This window comes from Protopterus annectens, chromosome 15.part0 (genome assembly GCF_019279795.1).
Source record: "Protopterus annectens isolate FY-2018-M chromosome 15.part0, PAN1.0, whole genome shotgun sequence".
NCBI classification, from domain to species: Eukaryota; Metazoa; Chordata; order Ceratodontiformes; family Protopteridae; genus Protopterus; species Protopterus annectens.
In genome coordinates this window covers 315,139,352-315,160,309 of record NC_056749.1, presented here as the reverse complement: position 1 = coordinate 315,160,309, position 20,958 = coordinate 315,139,352, and the positions used below count along the sequence as shown (strand labels likewise).

Sequence of the window (20,958 nt, the reverse complement as noted above, 5' to 3'; positions counted from 1 at the left end):
TGGGCCCGTCTACCTCTTGGGTGTCCACTCCTGTTTATCCACTTGTGGATTTAATAACATCTAGGGGGTGGAAGGAGCCAGACACCATAGAGCCAGTACCCAAGCACCTGGATAAGGTTTTAAGCCCTCCCATGGACAAGTTACAGTGGCATAAGGGGTCCCCTGTAGATGCTGTGCCGGTGGTGGTGGCCACCAAGAAAGAACTTGCCCAGGAGAGTTCCACAGTCCATCCACCTGACTGAGAGTCGAGAATGTTGGATCGTTTTGGGAAGTGAGTTTATGCTTTAGCGACCTTTTGTGTGAGGGCACTGAACTACATGGCGCACATTATTCAACTCCAGAGAGATCTGGTCAAGGAAGTCACAGAATCGACCCCAGGATCCATGTTGGCAGGGGACAGGAAGACGTGGCACAAGGGGTCCACTGTACATGCTGTGCCGGTGGTGGTGGCCACCAAGAAAGAACTTGCCCAGGAGAGTTCCACAGTCCATCGACCTGACTGAGAGTCGAGAATGTTGGATCATTTTGGGAAGTGAGTTTATGCTTTAGCGACCTTTTGTGTGAGGGCACTGAACTACATGGCGCACATTATTCAACTCCAGAGAGATCTGGTCAAGGAAGTCACAGAATCGACCCCAGGATCCATGTTGGCAGGGGACAGGAAGACGTCCGATGCATGAATGGCCACCCTAAAATCTGTAGCCAACACGTTTATATGCTTTCTCTCCCATGCCATGGAGGGAGCCACAGAGGTGGGGTCAGGCATTGCCATCCGGTGCCATGCCAGCCTCTGCTTATGTTAGTTCTTGGAGCCCTTCAAGGTGTCTTTTACTAATGCCCCCTTATGATGGTGCTTCCTTTTTTGGGAAGACGGTCAGAGAGATTTTGGTCCAGAGTGTGGAGGATGGGAAGACACTGCCTGCTGTCGGGATCTGCTTCTCACCACCTCAAAGGTCCTTTTCCAGGAACCAGCAAGGCCAGAAGATGATGTCGTTCTGCAAGTCTCAGACATTTTCCTGGGAAGCTCAAGACTCCCCTTCCTCCAGAGGCAGAGGAGGATATGATAGACACCGCCCTAGAGGCAGAGGGGGTCCTAGGAATTTTGGGTCCCGAAAACCTTTCTTGGATAAACCCGGACAGCAACCCTGAGGGGTTGCCTGGCTGTCCATCTCTGGAGGCAGTCGGGGGTCACTTGCCACTTCACCCACTAGCTTGGGAGTCCATCACTACAGATCAATGGGTGCTGCGAGTCATATCCAGAGGATATACTGTCCACTTCAAGGAAATTCCCCCATCCAACAAAGCCCTCCAAGATGTTCCACCCTCACAGCGGGAGGAAGCAGCAGTGCAGGTAGACTCTCTGCTAAGAAAACGAGTCATCTAACTGATCCCCCCAGACCAGTCCAAATCCAGGGTTTATTCCAGGTTCTTTTTAGTGCCAAAAAAGAAGGGGGACCGCAGCCCAATATTGAATCTGTCAATAATCAAGACAAAATTCCGGATAGTCACGATTCAGTCTATACCGGCTTATTTGCAGGACAGAGACTGGATGTGCTCGGTCGACCTCCAGGATGTATGCTATCACATCAAGATGGACAGGCGCTCCCAGAGTTTCCTTCACTTCTGGCTGGGATCCAGTCATTACCAATTTCAAGCCCTCCCCCTTTTGGTCTCACCACAGCCCCCGCTGGGTGTTTACCAAGGTAATGGCAGTAGTAGCGGCTCACCTGAGGCTTCAGGGGATTCAGGTCTTTCTTTACCTGGACAAGTGGCTATTTACTGCCCCCTCAGAGCATGTACTATGTCAGGCCAGGGACTCCTTCCTTCAGCTAGCCAACAAGTTTGGCATTACGATCAATATGAACAAATCTGCTCGTCACCTGGCTCAGATTCTAGGTTTCATTGGGGCATGGCTGGACACAATACAATCAAAGGTGTTCCTCACCTCAGACAGGATATGCAGCTTGAGGTTAAATGTCTTACACATTCTTCAGACCCATTTTTCAATAGCCAAAGTAGTGTTAAGGGGTCTAGGTTCTATGGTGGCCATGATAAATCTTCTTCCCATGGTATGCCTTCATATGAGGGTATTGCAGTGGACACTGGTGGTTTCAGTGGTCACTGTTAGACCTTTCTTTGTCTTTTCCAGTGAGAATTTCAAAAGTGTGTAGGGACTCCCTTTGGTGGTGGATTCAGACCCCGGATCTCTTCAATGGACATCCTTTTCAACCTCCTTTACCCCAAACCATGGTGACCACGGACACCTCCCTACTAGAGTGGGGGGGCACTGCTCAGAAAGGACAGTCCGAGGTATGTGGTCCCCTTCCAAGACCTATCTGCATGTCAATATTCTAGAGATGAGTGGTTCTTCTTGCGTTGCAGATTCTCCATGCTCATAGGTTGATGCTCATCTTTCTCTGGGAACAATTGCAATTCAGACAGACAATATGTCAGTGGTCTGGTATATCAACAAACAAGGGGGAAACCAGATCTTATCCGTTATGTTGAGAGGCCATGAGAGTGTGGGAATGAGCGATCTCCACCAGCCATTTTCTGATGGCAATGCACATCCCGGGACGGTCCAACATTCTAGCAGACAGGCTCAGCAGATCTATCCTGATGTATTATGAGTGGTCTCTGAAATCTTCAGTAGCTGAATAGATCTTCCTAGAGTGGGGTCGTCCTTGCTGCGATCTTATTGCATCTCCTTCCAATGCGAAATGCAGTGAATTTTCTGCTCTGAACCCCCCACTGGAGGAGGCACCCAGAGATGCTCTGATTTATGCTTGGCCTCCCGGGCTTCTTTATGCATATCCTCCTCTTCCCCTCATGTCGAAGTTTCTACAGAAAGCCCGAAGGCTGGGGAGCACTGTGATCTTCATCGACCCATTCTGGCCTCGACAGGTTTGGTTTCCCTTACTCAGGTTTCATCTAGTTGTTCCACCATGGACCTTGGATCCGGTCCTGGATCTGCTTTCACATCCCTCAAGAATTCCTCATCCAGATCTGGACAGTATGAAGCTCACTGCTTGGCTGCTCCAGTTCCCATGATTGTTAGGACACCCGGTCTGTCATCTCATGTCATGTCCATTCTAGTGGTGGCTCACAAATCATCCACCAGAAAAGTTTATCGCAATAAATGGAAACATTTTTCTATATGGGCCATTCAGAGCTCTTTGTATCCATTAACTGCACTGCTTTTGGCAATTTTAGATTTTCTAGCTAGCATTTTTCATTAGGGCACTAGTTCCTCAATAGTGAAAGTCCAACTAGCCGCTACTTCTAATTTTCATGTTGGGGTAAACATGTCTTTATTGGCTTCCTCTAAACTTTGTAAAACTTTTCTCAAAGGTGCTTTTCTTCTCAGACCCCTGGTTAAGGACCCGATTCCTCCATGGGACCTCACCTTTACTGTTGCAGGCATTGGTTTCTCCCCTCTTTGAGCCTGTGGCATCTGTGGATCTACAATTTTTGACCTGGAAAACTGCCTTCTTGATTGCCATTACATCTGCTTGAAGGGTGTTGGAGCTTCAAGCTCTTTCTATCAATGTCCCTTCCATGATCGTTCACAAAGATAGTGTGTCGCTACGCACTAACCCATCCTTCCTTCCTAAGGTAGCTTCGGAAGCCAATATTAATCAAATTATTAATTTACCGGTATTTTATCCAAACTACCAGAACAAAGGGGAATACAAATTGCATTTACTGGATGTACATAGGCAGTTGAGATTTTATTTGCACAGGACTAAACCTTTCCGCAGGTCTGATCAGCTTTTTGTATCCTATGCCAAGCCCTTTTTAGGTAAACCTGTCTCAAAAGTGACTATTGCTTGCTGGATTTCACAATGCATTGGCCAGGCTTACTCAGAGGTTCGTCTCTTCCAGGAAAAGTGAAGGCTCATTAGATATGATCTATGGCTACTTCAGCAGCCTTTTGGTCTAGGGTCTCTTTTTGGATGATATTTGTTCAGCTGCTACTTGGGCCTCATCTCGCACCTTTATTTCTCATTATAAACTGGATTTGGTCTCTAGGAGTAGAGCATTCTTTGGCTTTGCAGTGCTCTGGAATATCCTTTGTGAGGGCCTCCCAAGAGTTAGGTAGCTGGGGACTTTGTCCCATAGGTTGAAGAGCAAATGAAGTAAATGACTTCAGATAAAGAAGTTATGTACTCACCATAACATTCCTTCTGAGTAGTTCTACTTCATTTGTCTTCAGCTGAGAACAGAATCACTCTTCATTGATGTCATAAAGCTAGGTGCCATCATGTAAGATGATGGGAAGGGTCCAAGGAAGTATTTGGAAAAGCTTACAAAAAGTCATATTAAGTTTCAGTTGAAAAGAATGCAAAGTTCTTAAGATGCATCATTCTTGGTGTGAAGCATCTGCTGAAGGGAGTGGAAAAGATGGCAAACAGAACAGGAAATGTTTTGATTTTTAACATGAGCCATTTCCAACCATAGCCAGAGCCACAAGAGCAAGGGAAAATGCAACCTTTATAGACACTCTATTCAGTCAGCCAATGCATTTTTAGCATTTTGGAGGAAAGCACAATGCCAAGAGAAAATCCACACTGTTACAGGAGGAACATGCATACTTAATTCTGAACAATGACTGCAGATCAGGATTGAATTCAGGATCATGGAACTGTGAAACAAAGATCTTAAACTGTGTTACAATGATTAAATGAAAGGAATATGGGAATGTTAGTCTAACCTGCCATGGACCACCAGTACTTTAGTTAGAAGACAGGGGCAGAAGTGATCAGAATACTAAGGTATATCCTCAAAGGTGGTAGACTCCAGAAGCAAAGAGATTGTGCTTCTGACGTATCAGACACTAGTCAAAATTCACCTTGAGTACAGTTATTGGGGGGGGGGGGGATATTGAAACAATGAGAGTGACTGCTAAGTCTCAACATATGAACAAATTACCAAAAATGCCGAAAAATGCCTTTCAAAGATAGCTGCTCTTTAAATTTTACACTTTAACCACTCTCAGAACTCGTACTTATCAATTTATGAGAGTGCAATACCACAGAGAAGAGAGATTATTCCAAGAAATGGTAATCTCAGCAAGTCCAATTTTCAGTCGTTCACTCACCCTTTTTAGGACTTGGCAGTCCCTGTCCCAACATTCTGAATGGTTACCTTGTGGAGGCTCAGCAAAGGAAGAAATTTCCGAGTACTAAAACACGAGAGTCCAGAGGGAAAGCAACAAAGTTGTGCAGGATGAAAGATTAAATGATCCAACCATATAGTAGAGGAGAATAAGCTCTAGCTGCTAGAGACTAGAAGAGATGAATTCATGAAATGAGTACATGGTTCCTCATGGTCTTCAGTCTCCACAGGTGAGGTACAAGTTTGTCAACCTCCTCATCCAGTGGTGTATCAGTTATCTGTGGTAGCAGTCTTCAATGAACCCCTGTGCCGCCTAATGAATTTTTGTTATTTTTAGGTTCAAACTGATACTAATTTTAGGTTTCAGTGACATGTCTCCCATGTGAGCAGTGATCGTAATCTGAGACTGAGCGTAAACATCTTTATTATATTGAGATTCCTATTAGGTTCACAAATATAATTTCACTCTTGACTTCAGCTCCTTGTGCAAGACGTGTCTAATTTGTATGTTTATAAAACATTTATTTCTGAGCTCATTGTTTGATATATGCTTTCAGAGGTGGCAAAAGCAAGTTAAATGTTGATGTTAAGTTGTCAATCTCGCCTTCATTCTTGCTGGATGGGTTCGGAGCCGATCCTCGGCTCCGACTCAGCACTTGCTTTAGCTCGAGAACTCCTTTTACCAGCTCGAGGCAACCCTATATCCCATGATGCAAGGTGGAACTACCTCAGATCTCGTTTGCCGCTTAGCGAAAGAGGTCTCCTTTGCCAGCTGAGGTAAGTTTTTTTTTCTTAGTCAAGTAAGAAAAAGTGTAGCGGAGCCGAGAAATCCTCGGCTCCATCTGGAGTTCTAGGGACTTCGGCTCCGATGGCTTCGACCCGTAAGAGATCTCGGTCCCCCTCTATTATGAGTATCCATTCGGCTCCGGGATCTCCTCTTTTGTCGGAGCGGAGCCATCGGAGCCGATCTTCGAGATCTTCCAGGCTGTCTGACCACGACTTGGAGGGGGTGGTAAGCAGGCTGTTGAAGTCTCAGGCACTGGCCCAAATGCTCCATAGCCCGTCTCAACAGACTTCGGCTATAGCCCCAATTCTTGAGCTTCCTCCTCCGACTCCACACCAGAGTTCGGAGCCGGAGCTTCTTGGGACAGCGACTGTTTCGATGCCGGAGCCGATACGTCCTCGGCTCCGATCTCCTCCTTGAGACCTTCCTTGGAGGGATCCGGTCGTCGGGTTTCCACTGTCTGCTCCGAGGGGGCTAGTGGCATCGGACCCTTGTCCGACCCCGCTCTCCCTCTCGGGGCTTCGGCCTTGGTAAGCTCGGCGCCGACATCTGCCTCGGAGCCTTCTCTCTCCTTGGATCCGACCATTCCTGTTTCTTCGGAGCGGGTGTGTTCCGGTCTCCCGGGGAGAGGAGCCTTTGAGGTGATGAGGAGTGTCCTGGCCTCTGAGCCTGGTCAACGGTCTATCCCTCTAGCTCCTCCCTCATCAGTGCCTGCAGATGCCTCTTGCCAGCCTCTTGCTCTCAGGCCCAGGGATCCATCGCCCAAGGTTTCCCCACTGGGAATTTCCTCCTCTTCCGAGGTTTCTCCTGACCCTGCAGGGGAACCCCCTCGGAAGAGGACGTGTAAGAGGAAACACACAGACTCCCTGAGTCTACTACATCTGATTCCGACTTACTTGAGTCGGACGGTTCCCCCCGGTCCCCATCTGACGATCTCTCCTTTTCAGACATCCTTGAGCTCCTCAAACAGAGGGGGAATTGGCCCTCCATTGACCCCTCCGAGGATGAGTCGGTATACCTGGAGGCTTTTGGATCCCGACCCTCCACCTCCTGGGTGTCTCCGCCTTTCGACCCACTCATGCAGGTAGTGGCTCGAAGGCGTGGCTCCAGATTCTGTGGAACCTGTCCCCAGGAGACCATCCAAGTTCATTACAGCCCCGTCGGATAAACAGTTCCTTTGCAAAGGTGTCTCTGTGGATGCTATGGTGGTGGCGGTGGCCACTAAGAAGGAACTGGCGGATCCTTCAGTACCTGTCCATCCTCCTAATAAGGATTTTAGGACCATGGACAGGTATGGAAAGCGGATGTTTTCTTCAGCGACCTTTGCTATGCGTTCGCTGAATTACCTTTGTCACTTCACCAGGCTTCAACGAGATATTCTCAAGAACTGGGTGAAGTAGTCCAGGATCCTTCTGCTGCTGGGGCTCAGGAAAAGATTGCCTCACAGCTTGCTATCCTGAATTCCATATCTAACTCCTCTATGCGGCTCATATCTTATGCGGCCGATGGAGCGAGCAGGGCCGCAGGCACAGGAGTTGCTCTTAGACGCCAAGCCTGGATGCGGCTGTGTAATTTTGCGGACCCCTTTAAGGCGTCCTTCACTAATACCCCCTTTGACGGTTCGGCTTTGTTCGGGCCTCAAGTGAAGGATACCTTGGCCAGGTGTGAGCAGGACGGTAAGACTCTTTCTGCCGTTGGAGTCCAGTTTTCCGCTCCTTCTAGACCATATCCCAAGGGTCAGAAAGGCGGGAAGATGTCCTCCCGTAAAGTCCAAGGAGCTACACGGACACCGTGGTCAGTTTACCCCCAGAGGCAGAGGGGGTAACAATAATAGACGCCGCCCTAGAGGCAGGGGGGGTCCTCAGAACCAGGGCAACAGGGAGTCTCTTCCTGAGAAGCCTTTTCAGCATCCCTGAGGTGTTGCCCGACTGTCCACCCTTGGAGGCAGTCGGGGGAAGGATTTCACTGTACCCAGTAGCCTGGCAATCCCTATCCCAAGAGAAGTGGGTACAGTCGATTATATCCGAGGGTTACAAGATCCCTTCGTAAGGTTTCCGTACCTCTACAATCCCTTCCAGACATCTCACCCGGTCAAAGGGATTTGGCAAAACAGGAGGTTTCAAAACTCCTAGAAAAAGAGCCGTCCAGACAGTGCCGGCAGACCAAGTAGGATCCGGCGTCTACTCAAGATTCTTTTGGTCCCCAAAAGGACGGGAGAGTGGAGACCAATATTAGACCTCAGCAATCTGAACAGATTTGTCAAAAGGCAAGATTCCGGATGGTCACGCTTCAGTCCATTCTGCCCTTTCTGGGCAAGGACAACTGGATGTGCTCTATAGACCTTCAGGATGCGTACTATCACATAAAGATTCACAGGCGCTCCAGGAGGTTTCTCCGCTCGGCTAGGGGCCAGTCATTACCAATTCAGAGCCCTGCCCTTTGGCCTCACTTCAGCCCCCAGAGTGTTTACCAAATGCATGGCAGTGGTCACAGCTCACCTGAGACATCTAGGATTCCAGGTGTTTCCTTATTTGGACGACTGGCTCCTCTCCGCCACCACCAAGTGTCAGCTTCTTCAGTCCAGAGACTACACCCTACAGCTTTGCAAGAATCTGGGAATTTCAGTAAATTTCGTAAAATCTTCTCTGCTGCCTTGCCAATCTATCACCTTTATAGGCGCAGAGTTAAATACCGTCAAAATATTAGCCAGACTAACAGATCAAAGAATTCTGGACATCCAAAAATTTGTTCGGCTTCTGTTACAAAGCAAAAAGATCAAAGCCAGGTTTGTCCTGAAAGTTCTAGGTCTAATGGCTGCGGCCATTGTTCTTCTACCACTGGCTCGCTTTCACATACGTCTCCTGCAGTGGATGCTTTTCACACAGTGGTCGTATCACGATCTTCCGATGAGACACGAGATCTTAGTGACACAGTCTTGCAGGGCTCATCTGGGCTGGTGGATATCTTCCCTCTTCTTCATCAGGGCCGACCCTTTGTTCCCCCTCCTCCAGTTGCCACAGTCACCACGGATGCCTCCCTGATCGGGTGGGGGGGGCATTATCAGGGCAGGATGGTCCACGGGACGTGGCAACCCATAGAATACCATCTGCACATAAATGTCCTGGAGATGAGAGCAGTGCTTTTAACGTTGCAAGCCCTCGACGACTTTCTTCCCACGGGGACTATTGCAGTACAGACGGACAACATGTCCGTGGTCTGGTACATCAACAAACAGGGCGGAACCAGGTCCTATCCCTTATGTCGAGAAGCGCTCAGACTTTGGCAATGGGTGATCTCTTCTCAGCGGTTTCTGATAGCAACGCACATCCCCGGCAGGTCCAACCTATTGGCGGACAGGCTAAGCAGATCTATTCTGATGCCTCACGAGTGGTCTCTCAATCAATCTGTAGTGGATCAGATTTTTCTGAAGTGGGGCACTCCTTGTTGCGATCTTTTCGCTACCCCTCAAAACAACAATTGCCCAGACTATTTCACTCTATTTCCCCTTCCAGTCCAACCCCTGAGAGACTCTCTAACCCAGGATTGGCCTCGGGGACTTCTTTATGCTTTTCCTTCTTTTCCATTGATTCCACAAGTCATTCAGAAAGCCACCGTTTTGAGAGCCAAATTGATCCTCATTGCTCCTTTTTGGCCTCGACAGATTTGGTTTCCGTCTCTGCATCGTCACCTTCTGGTGCAGCCCTGGCATCTGGACCCAGTTCCGGATCTTTTGATCCACCAGTCGGGTCAGCAGCACCGGGCCATTCATTCTCTCAACCTCACTGCTTGGTTACTCCACTTCCTTCCCTAACCAGGCTACCAATGATTTCTGACTCAGAGACATTTTAGTGTCTTCTTTGAAGTCGTCCACTAGGACTATTTATGCTAGCAAGTGGCGACGGTTTTCGATTTGGGCAAACTCCAGAAATATTGATCCTTTTACTGCTCCCGTACATTCTGTTTTAGATTTCCTAGCGGAGGTTTTTCATTCGGGATCCTCGTCATCTACAGTCAAAGTACAACTGGCTGCCATTTCCAAGTATCATGTTGGCTTGCATGACAATAACATCATGTCTCATAGATTATGCAAGGCCTTTTTGAGAGGAGTTTTTCTCCTAAAACCACCTATAAAGCATCCTCCTCCGCAATGGGATCTAAACTTAATGTTAGCATCCTTGATACTACCTCCTTCGAACCGTCTGCTTCATGTTCTTTGAAGTTATTGACGTGGAAAACTATATTTTACTGGCTGTCACTTCTGCTAGAAGGGTTTCCGAGATTCAAGCTCTCTGTATTCGTTCACCTTATTTGGTTTTCATAAGGACAGGGTATCGTTAAGAACTAACCCTTCCTTTCTCCCCAAGGTTGTTTCTCAAACCAATATTAACCAATCTATAGAATTACCAGTCTTTTTCCCTAACTATTCTGACAGAGCTGAACAGAAATTGCATTTTTTGGATGTCCATCGTCAGCTCAGGTACTACTTGCATAGGACTAAACAAATTAGAAAATCGGACCAATTGTTTGTCTCTTATGCAGAAAACAGGTTAGGTCTTCCAGTTTCTAAAGTGACCTTATCCAGATGGTTGACTTCCACCATTTCCTATGTGTACTCTCTCAGAGGCAAACAACTACCTTCTAAGCCAAAAGCACACTCAACCAGGAGTCTATCCACTTCTGCAGCTTTTCAGGATAGACTTCCCATTGATACCATATGTGCAGCAGCTACTTGGGCCACGCCTCATACCTTTGTTTCTCATTACAAGTTGGATCTGGCCTCCAGAGATAGGGCCAGTTTTGGTTCCTCAGTTCTCAAGAGTCTGTTCCATTGAGCCACCCGGGATACAGGTGCTAGGGACGCGGTCCCATCCAGCAAGAATGAAGGCGAGATTGACAACTTAACATTTAGAAGTTATGTACCTACCATAACGTTCCATGTTAGTTGTCTTCTCGCCTTCTTTCTTGGCCCCTCCCTCCTTCCCCCTGGCCTGGACAGATCTTGGAGAGTTCCTATTAGTTTGTTTCCTCTGGATCTTTGTTATGAGGACTTCTTTTAGGAAACTTTGTTCCTAATTTGGTTAGGATAACCTTTAGCAGGGTAAGTTAGCTGCCAAACGAGATCTGAGGTAGTTCCGCCTTGCATCATGGGATATAGGGTTGCCTCGAGCTGGTAAAAGGAGTTCTCGAGCTAAAGCAAGTGCCGAGTCGGAGCCGAGGATCGGCTCCGAACCCATCCAGCAAGAAAGAAGGCGAGAGAAGACAACTAACATGGAACGTTATGGTAGGTACATAACTTCTAATTTTCACCTTTCTCAATGTAACATTTTCTTTTTGATAGAATACATAAACTACATCAAGAGTAATTTCAAAATTTAAGAATTATCACAGTATTTTATGCAGCTTTACTTTTCAATTTCTTCATCCCTTTTTTCAAAGTCTTGAAAGACGGTAGTGTTACTTTTGACCACCACATGGCAACAGTGGTGAGGAAATCCTTTTATGTTGGACAACATAAGTAATAGTGTGGCATTTAGGTCCAAAGAGTCATTATCTCTCTCTACTCAGCCCTTATTAGACCAATCATAGAGTACATAGCTTCCTTCAATATGTACTTGAACAGGCATAGGCAGCAACTACAGCAACCTCAGTGGCTCCTTACAAAACGAATACAAGGCATAACAAAGTTGCCTTATGCAGAGCACCTTAAAGCCCTATCCCTCTACTCGGTCTCCTATAGATCACTGAGTGGGTGCTCTGACTGGCTTATAGGGCATCTGCAAACCACACAGTTATGAATATCCTGTGTGATGTCTTCTGCTTTTTTTGACTGGAAAGCCATTTACTGTATAATGGGATGAGTTACACAGACAAGGGGAGTGTACGCTGTCATATTTATCACATTTGAGAAGATTATATGTTAAGTTGTCAATCTCGCCTTCATTCTTGCTGGATGGGTTCCGAGCTGACCCTCGGCTCCGACTTGGCCTATACTAAAGCTTGAGAGCTATTTATACTGGCTTAAGGCTACCCTATATCCCACAATGCTAGGTGCTAACTACCCAGATCTTGTTTGCCGCTTACAGCTGCGAGGTGCGTTTATTACCGACTCTTCAGGTTAGAAGTTATAATTCAAAAATTTTCTATCTTTTAGTCAGGTTTTTACTTAGTTTTTAGTTAGCGACCTTCCCATTAGCTTCCCTTCATAGCTATCCCCCTTCCGGTCCCTTTTTAATCCCTTTCTAACCCCTTTAGTTATAGGGTTAGGCTTTTGGGCCTATTCTGCTTAACTTGTCGGTTTAATTTTTCTGTGACTGACTTTACTGTTTAAAAGGGTATCTGTGTGTGTGTGTATTTTTTGTACTTTAGGATGTCAAAAGACACCAGGGTCTCAGGCTTCAAGAAGTGTGACTCATGCTGTCAGCAAATGTCACTGACAGACGGTCACACTTCTTGTGTTTATTGCCTGGGCCCTCTGCACCTGCAGGACTCTTGTTCGGTCTGTCATGCGTTCAGCCCAAGAGTCCTGCAGGAACGCAGAAACAAGTTAATTTTGAGGGGCTTGTTAGAGCCTGAAGGTTCCCCGACCAAGTCATAGTCAGGGAAGCCTTCGAAGCCATCTAAGCCGTCGGCTCCGAGCTCAGAGCCTTCGACTGGTGGTGCTCTAACTGCCATCACATCGGCTCTGGCTGGAGCCGATGTTTCCAAGACACAGTCTTCATCATCGGCTCCGGCTGGAGTCGACGTTCCTCAAATTCAGGTTTCTACATCAGCTCGAACTGGAGCAGATGATTCCAGGACTCAGTCTGCGCCAATAGTGGTGTTGGCGCCATCTGCTAGCCGTAAAAGGTCCAGATCTCCATCCTTGGAGTCTGTTCACTTGGCTCCAAGGTCTCCCTTACTCTCGGAGAGGAGTCATCAAACCCATTCCTCCAGGTCTTCCAGGCTCTCGGACCACGACCTCGAGAGGGTGGTTAGTAGACTTCTTAAGTCTCAGGCACTAGCCTAAATACTTCATAGCCCTTCTCAACAGACAGTGGCTATCCCCACCCCATCTTCGATTCCTCCTCTGACTCTTCCTCTGAGTTCGTAGCCAGAGCTTGTGGGAGCCATGGCCATCGACACGTCTGAGCCGATACCTCACCTTTCGGCTCCGGTCTCTTCCATGGTCCCATCCTTGGAGGGATCTGGGTGCATGGACCTCCTCGTCGGCTCCGAGGGGGCGAGTGGCATCGGACCCTTGTCCGACCCCGTTCTCCCTCTCGGAGCTTCGGCGCTGGTAAGTTCGGCCCTGACATCAGCTTCAGAGCTGTCAGTCTCGGTGCCGGGAGGGGTCCTTATCTCTTTGGAGCGAGGACCTTCTGCCCTGCCTGATAGGGGCGCCTTCAAAGTCATGAGGAGCGTACTGGCCCCTGTGCCTGCTCCACGGTCGGCTCCCTCAGCTCCTCCCTCTGTAGTGCCTGCTGCGGTCTCTACCCACCCTCTCATTCCTGATGGTAGAGATCCAACGCCTCAGGTTTCCCCATTGGGAATATCCTCCTCTTCCGAGGTTTTCCCTGATCCGTCAGGGGAACCCCCTTGGAAGAGGAAATGTAAGAGGAAGCATGTGGACTCCCCTGAGTCCATTACATTGGATACCGACTTGGATGAGTTGGAAGAGTCCCCACGGTCTCCCTCTGAGGATGTCTCTTTTTCAGACATTCTTGAAATCCTGAAGCAGAGGGGGAACTGGTCTACCCTTAATCCTTCCGAGGATGAGTCTGTTTGCCTAGAGGCTTTTGGCTCTCGCCCTTCCACCTCCTGGGTGTCTCCACACAGGTGCTCCAGGAGGTTTCTCCGCTTCCGGCTGGGAACCAGTCATTATCAGTTCAGAGCCCTGCCCTTTGGTCTCACTACAGCCCCCGAGTGTTCACCAAATGCATGGCAGTTGTTACGGCTCATCTGAGGCGTCAAGGACTCCAGGTGTTTCCATATCTAGATGACTGGCTCCTCACTGCCACCACCAGGCATCAACTTCTCCTCTCCAGAGATTACACCATTCATACTTGCAAAGGGCTAGGTATCTCCATAAAGTTCGAAAAGTCTGCCTTGTCTCCTTGTCAGTCTATTACCTTCATAGGCGCCACCTTGGACACAGTCCAGTTTTCCGCAAAACTAACTGAACAGAGAGTTCTAGATATTCGCAGGCATGTTCACATCCTTCTTCAGAACAACAAAATCCAAGCCAGGTTTGTTCTGAAGGTATTAGGTCTCATGGTGGCAGCCATTACTCTACTTCCCCTAGCTCGCTTTCATATGCGGATCCTTCAATGGATGCTTTTTGCCAGTGGTCCTTTCAACAACTCCCAATGTCACACAACATTTTAATAACCCTGTCTTGCAAGAAACACCTTTCTTGGTGGATGGTCTCCCCTCAAGTCCTTCAGGGCAGACCATTTGTTCCTTCTCCCCCTGTCGCCACGGTGACAACGGATGCCTCCCTGATTGGGTGGGGGGGGGGGCATTTTCAGGGCAGGACGGTCCAGGGCACATGGCAACCTTTCGAGTGCCACCTGCACATAAATGTCTTGGAGATGAGAGCAGTACTTTTAGCATTGCAAGCCCTTCAGGACTCTCTTCCTATCGGGACATGCAATAGTCCCTAGTGTGGTACATCAACAAGCACGGTGGAACCAAGTCCTATCCCTTGTATCGAGAGGCTCTCAGACTTTGGCAGTGGGCGATCTCCTCTCAGCTGTTTCTGATGGCAACGCACATCCCCGGGAAGTCCAACATCATAGCGAACAGGTTTGGCAGAGCCATTCTCATGCCACACGAGTGGTCTCTCAAACAAACAGTAGTGGAAGAAATTATTCAGAGATGGGGTCGACCTTGCTGCGACCTTTTTGCAACACCTCAAAACAGCAAGTGCCACGACTTCAAAACTCAAATGACGCCACAAACTGATTAAACACAAACAATGAAAACGGAGCTTCCGACACAGAATCCAAACCAATGGTGTTATATCAAGCAATCCAAAAGAGTCCGAATCCAAAAAAAAACAAAACAGGTTTATTTTAGCGCTTTCGGAAGGGTTAATACCCCTCCTTCCTCAGAAAAATGACAACCACGACTTCTTCACTCTCTTCCCTCTTCCCGGCCACCCCCCCAGAGACGGTCTAGTCCACAATTTGCCCCGGGGACTTCTGTATGCCTTTCCTCCCTTTCCATTAATCACTCAATTGATTCAGAGAGCTACTGCCATGAGAGCCACCATGATCCTCATTGCTCCTTACTGGCCTCGTCCGATATGGTTTCCGTTCCTGCATCGTTACCTCTTGGGGCAGCCCTGGCATCTGGACCCAGTGCCAGATCTCTTGACCAACCAGTCGGGACAGCTGCACCACTCCCTCCAATCTCTCAACCTCACAGCTTGGTTGCTCCAATTCCAACCCTAGCCAGGCTTCCCCTTATTTCCCATTCTGTGCATGACATACTTATAGCTTCCCTAAAGTCATCCACCAGGAGGATTTACGCCAGCAAGTGGAAGCATTTTTCCTTCTGGGCAGGAGCTAGAAATATAGATCCTTTTACTGCCCCTATCCAATCAGTCCTAGACTTCCTAGCCAAATTGTTTCACTCAGGGGTCTTATTCCTCCACCATCAGAGTGCAGTTAACGGCTATTTCAAACTTTCATGCAGGCCTTTCGGACTCCAGTATCATGTCCCATAAGCTTTGTAAAACCTTTCTTAAAGGTATCTTTTTGCTTAAGCCCCCAGTCAGGGACCCCCCACCGCAGTGGGATTTAAATTTGGTTCTAACCTCCTTGATTCTTCCCCCCTTTGAACCTGCAGCTTCCGGCTCCCTGAAATTGTTATCTTGGAAAACTCTTTTTCTGGTCGCCATAACATCTGCGAGAAGAGTATCAGAACTTCAGGCCCTTTGCATTCGTCCACCTTATCTAGTTTTCCATAAAGACAGTGTCCCTCAGGACTAATCCGTCCTTTTTACCCAAAGTTTCTTCTGAAGCAAACCTAAACCAGACTATCGATCTTCCAGTTTTCTTCCCCAACTACTCCAACAGAGCGGAACAAAAACTGCATTTTCTGGATGTTCATCATCAACTCCGTTACTATTTGGATAGAACCAAGCAAGCTAGGAAATCTGAGTAGCTCTTCCTATCTTATGCAGCAGGCAAGAAAGGCCTTCCTGTTTCCAAAGTAACCCTTTCTAGATGGCTGGCATCTGTGATCACTTTCATCTATCAGCTCAGACGCCAGAAGCTACCGTCAAGGCCCAGGGCTCACTCAACCAGAGCATTAACCACCTCAATAGCTTTTCAGGCTAGATTGCCAATAGATTCCATTTGTGTAGCAGCCACTTGGGCCTCCCCTCATACCTTTATCTCTCATTACAAATTAGACATGGCCTCCCGAAGCCGGGCTAATTTTGGTTCCACCATTCTCAAGAGTCTTCCTCTCGCCTTCTTTCTTGCATCCCACCCCCCATCCCCCTAGCCTGGACAGACCTAGGATCCTTGGGGATCTTCTTCTTGCCTCAGTTTGCCCCCTAGGCTATCCCTTCTGGTAGCTATAGGTCTAGGTGACTTTCGAGTGAGGTTTCCTCTCCTCCTTTTGTTGGAGAGCAGAACTGCTATGGTTTCAGCTATCAAACGAGATCTGGGTAGTTAGCGCCTAGCATTGTGGGATATGGGGTAGCCTCGAGCCGGTATAAATAGCTCTCAAGCTTTAGTATAGGCCGAGTCGGAGCCGAGGGTCGGCTCCGAACTCATCCAGCAAGAAGGAAGGCGAGAAGAAGACAACTAACATGGAACATTATGGTAGGTACATAACTTCTTATTTCAGAGTCTGAATACCCTAGATAACTTATATACTTGCTACTACTCTCCACTGGGCTGAGTATATTATAGTTAGTTCACAGGTCAATGATTTGTTCTTTTTCATCATAACAGGTTATCAGATAAGAGTGGAGTAGGACACTACAGGCTTTATGACCTCACCGCCAAATAGTAACCCTGTGTCTTGCACATTTGTTAATGTAGGCTACTGTCTCACCAGGAACACACTATTTCTGAATATGTATATGCTTTTACAATAAAGTATATAATTGGATATGTTACAGCATCTCACATACACTCAACTCCACATGGTAGGGAGTAGGAAAGAGGGCTGTGTAATGTGTGGTGTAAAGGGCATGGGTTTGCCTGCCATACTGAAGCAACACACATCAGTTTATATTTTTGTACAACAGAAGCATGGGATTTAAGGAAAAAAAAATCCCTTGGAACACAACAGAACAGTGAATCACCACAAAAGAACACATTTCAGACACTACTGCATCAACACTGAATGGAAAGAATAGCTACAGCCTACTACAAACTCAACTGGAGATGCATACGTTTTCTAGACTTTGATGTTGAGCTGTTGGAGTTTCAGTTCTTCCATCTACTTTTTGTAAACCAGCCTATATGCATGTGTATAAAGATACACACACACAGATTCCCTTAGTCCTGTAAATGCAAGATTTTTAAACAATTGTGCAACAAACATTCAAATAGTATATAGGATTCAAGCCTTTATTCTTAATATAAGTAACTCATTACAGCCCTTCAGGAGATTGTACTGGTAACTGTTGCACCAGATCATACTGCCGTATCAACTACACTGACTACCGCTGGCAGTGGACTCCAGACATGAATGTCATCTTTGACTACAGTAAAGCATTTGTGAGTCAGTTAAATGAATACCATCACACAGGAAGCAAAGTTGCTTAGAATATGAAAAAGAAAATGCCCAGTCAGGAGCAAAATTGACCGATGGACAGATTAATTCAAAACAAAATAAGGTGTAAAAGCCATACAAATGTGATTTCTGTTTAAGGGCATTACCCCCATTCCCCATATGGGGAGTTGTATACTCTGTACTCACATTTTTACAATTAGCTTTGTAATGACTGAATACTAGAAGCAACAACATTCCCTCTGCTCATTTGCACAGATCAGGATAGCTTATGCCCGCCATACTCCTCATAATGTTCTCTGCGTCATTTCACAACATCCCAGCAGTACTTCTGATACGAAAAGCACCTATCAAATTCATGCAGTAAACAAATTCAAAAGAATATGTACTTGTGACCAAATCTGGGAAAATTCCTCAGTCATTTTAGTAAAATACCTAACTGGATGAAGCAAAAAATATAGGCACAGTGCTTCCAAACGCACCACTAAAGCAGTTGCCTATCGATCCACTATAGCTGAAGTATTTAAAAAAAGTATTCTTCATTGAGCTAATGCTTACAGCTGTACGTGCACCGTTTCATCATCAGTATGTGGCTTTAGTTTGTATACACACTCATCTGAGTCTAGGAATGTTTGTGGAGCTAGATAATGCCAATTACTGTCAAGCTTGCCTGACACATTTAGAGGAGGTGGACAGCACTGAGTTTTCCAGCATTATGGCTTGTACACTCTTAGGATGATGTGCAGGCACAGTGACTTGAACCACCACTAGCCTTGCCCTTGGTTATGAATTGTCAGCTGCATTGCTATGATATGGACTTGTATTCTGTACCACCATCATAAGACTGTTGCCCTCTGTTCCTGAACACCTTCACAGTAGTACTTATTCTTCACTCTCCCGAGCATAAGATTTAGTATTGTTCATTATAGCTTTGCCTACTTCTGCTGTTTTCTTGTCTATCAGGCATCTACCATGTGTCAGGTTTCCATCTGAAAATTTGTACTCTTGGCTTTTTCTAAACATGTATAGCTGCTGATCTGCTGCAGTTCTGGAAGTTATGTTCTGTTTCTGTACATATACCCATGTAATGCATTCTGAAGTTGTAACCAATGCTACAAGGACGCATAGTGCATTTGTACTTTGAAACAGTTAAACCTTATATAAGGGCACTGTGTTTTCCTTGAGAATTTCTCTACAGTTCACCTCCGTTAACTTGGATCATATGAAAAGCAGCATCCTTGTATTCTTTGTGAAGTGATTAATGGCATTTCCTTGATCTGTGCCAATATATCTCATTTCCATTTATTATATCACTTTACAGACTTGTCAAATGTAAGTTAAGAAAATATCTGATTAGCTTTGTGACATATATATATATATATACATATATATATATATATATTTATGTATTTTCTTTATGAATGGTCGAATGCTCCTAGGCAGAGTTAACGTGTTTTTTTTTTTTTCCTGATAAATTAATTGGCTGTTTTATCTCCAGATGCTGCTGTTTTTTCTCTTGGGTGAAATTATCCCTGAACTGAAGACTACTTTGAAGAGTGAGCATATACCTTGGTTAAAAAATATTGTTGAATGATTTGCAGCTCAAAGTGTTTGCTAATTATGAGACTGTAAATACAGGGCCTTGTCATAAACAATATGGATTAAACTGATGAACATGTTTCCAGTAACCGACGTTTGTTTTGCAAGTGTTCTCTGAAGAACTGTGGAGCCTCAAATAAATCATAAAGAGCTTGCCAGATGGGCGTCAGTTGATCTGTTTGGACTTTATTATTGTTGTGCTATGTATATTGAGACGTTAGTAATATGACAGCTATGCAATATAGTAGAGAGCTAAGTTATATAACCATATTGTGAATTTACAGAATTTTAAGATATTTTATCACTATGTATTTCAAACTAATCTATAAAACATTGTTTCTTTCATTTACGTTTCTGATAATTTAAATGGTGGGTGGGTAAAGCCAACTGATTTCTGAATCTTAACAGTCAGTAAGTTATTCCTGGTCTGCATGTTTACAAGGTCAGTACAGAGTGGTTTACTTTTCTGAGCTGACTGCTTTACATGTTTATTGTATAACTCCTACTTCAGGAATGAATACACATTTAATGGACACTTTGCAATATTTTGCAATATTTTGTAAATTTAGTATTAGTTTTTGCCCTGGTTTCTTAGATATTTGTTCAAAAATTGTCTGTGCAGTATCATAATTTGATTTGGGCACTGTTCTGCTTCAGTCAAAATGTATTTTATCCCTGGGTTAAAATGTAAAGGCAGCATGAATCTGCACAGTTCAGATAATCAGCGCTGAAATAGGATATCCTGAAAGGAGTTACTAAAAATGAACATTAGCCACTATTACAGAAATGCTCATTCTTCCAGTACTAAACCTACAACAGAGGTACAAGTTTCCAGTGGTGTCACCTTCTGCATTTGTTTGCTATATTCTTCCAGTACTACTATTGCCTTCAGGTAACAGCTGTTTAATTATTGTAAGAGAAAAAAAGAGCATACATTGGTCCGCTTTAGAAAATTGAAATGAAATTAAAAATCATGTGTAGACATGGATGACTGTTCCTAAAAATGTCTATCACAAATGTAGCATACTATGTATATTGTTTTAAAAAGAGAAATCTTGAATGCTTTCATTTGTGTGCTCTGTATCACTAAACTAAAAAAGCAAGCTATCTGCAAAAGTGAATTCTTGAGTCTGTCTGTCTTTTGCTTACCTGAGATTTATATTTAAAATGTCTTGCTCCATTGAATGTTGCTTTGTTTTATATGTTGTGCTGCAAACATAGAATGGCAGGCTTTTCAGAAAATTGCATTGTACAGAATTTTGGAGGTAAGATTCGGAGTCCCATAGTTATTGCAGTAGGAAGTCCAGTGGTAAAATCCTATGTGAGCTTGTTACATGAGAGTGAAACAAGTAACAGAAGTTGCTTCCATATTTTCTGCATTAGTGTTGAAATTTGGGTCCACAAGGAATTTGGTAACAAATTCATAAACTTGGTAGTCTAGCAGTATGCTGTTTAGGTTACAAGGGAAAGATCTATGACTGCTCATATAAAAAGCAAACACTGGCATCATAAAATTAGAAAGCTGCTTATTTGTATGTGATGGAACTCACTTTGTGCAAAATTTTCTATCTGTAACTCAATAATTCATCTTTCTCCTCAGTAATTCATCATACTGAAATGTGCACTGTATATGTTTGAAAAAAAATGCCGAAACATACCAGGCAGTTAATATTTCATTATAAAAATTACTTTTATACAAAAACTGTTTATCCATTTATCAT

The 20,958-nt window shown here is 45.5% G+C and overlaps 1 protein-coding gene across 1 annotated transcript in view; it reads left to right on the top strand.

Moving 5' to 3' along the window:
- The window catches only part of LOC122789668 (sorting nexin-25-like), a 157,036-nt gene extending 136,678 nt beyond the window's left edge, over window positions 1-20,358 (top strand). Inside the window, exon 4 of the mRNA XM_044057084.1 lies at window positions 19,137-20,358. Coding sequence (XP_043913019.1) covers window positions 19,137-19,232 — 96 coding nt within the window. The 3' untranslated portion in view covers window positions 19,233-20,358. The remainder of the gene's footprint in view (window positions 1-19,136) is intronic.
- Window positions 20,359-20,958: the final 600 nt, after the last annotated feature.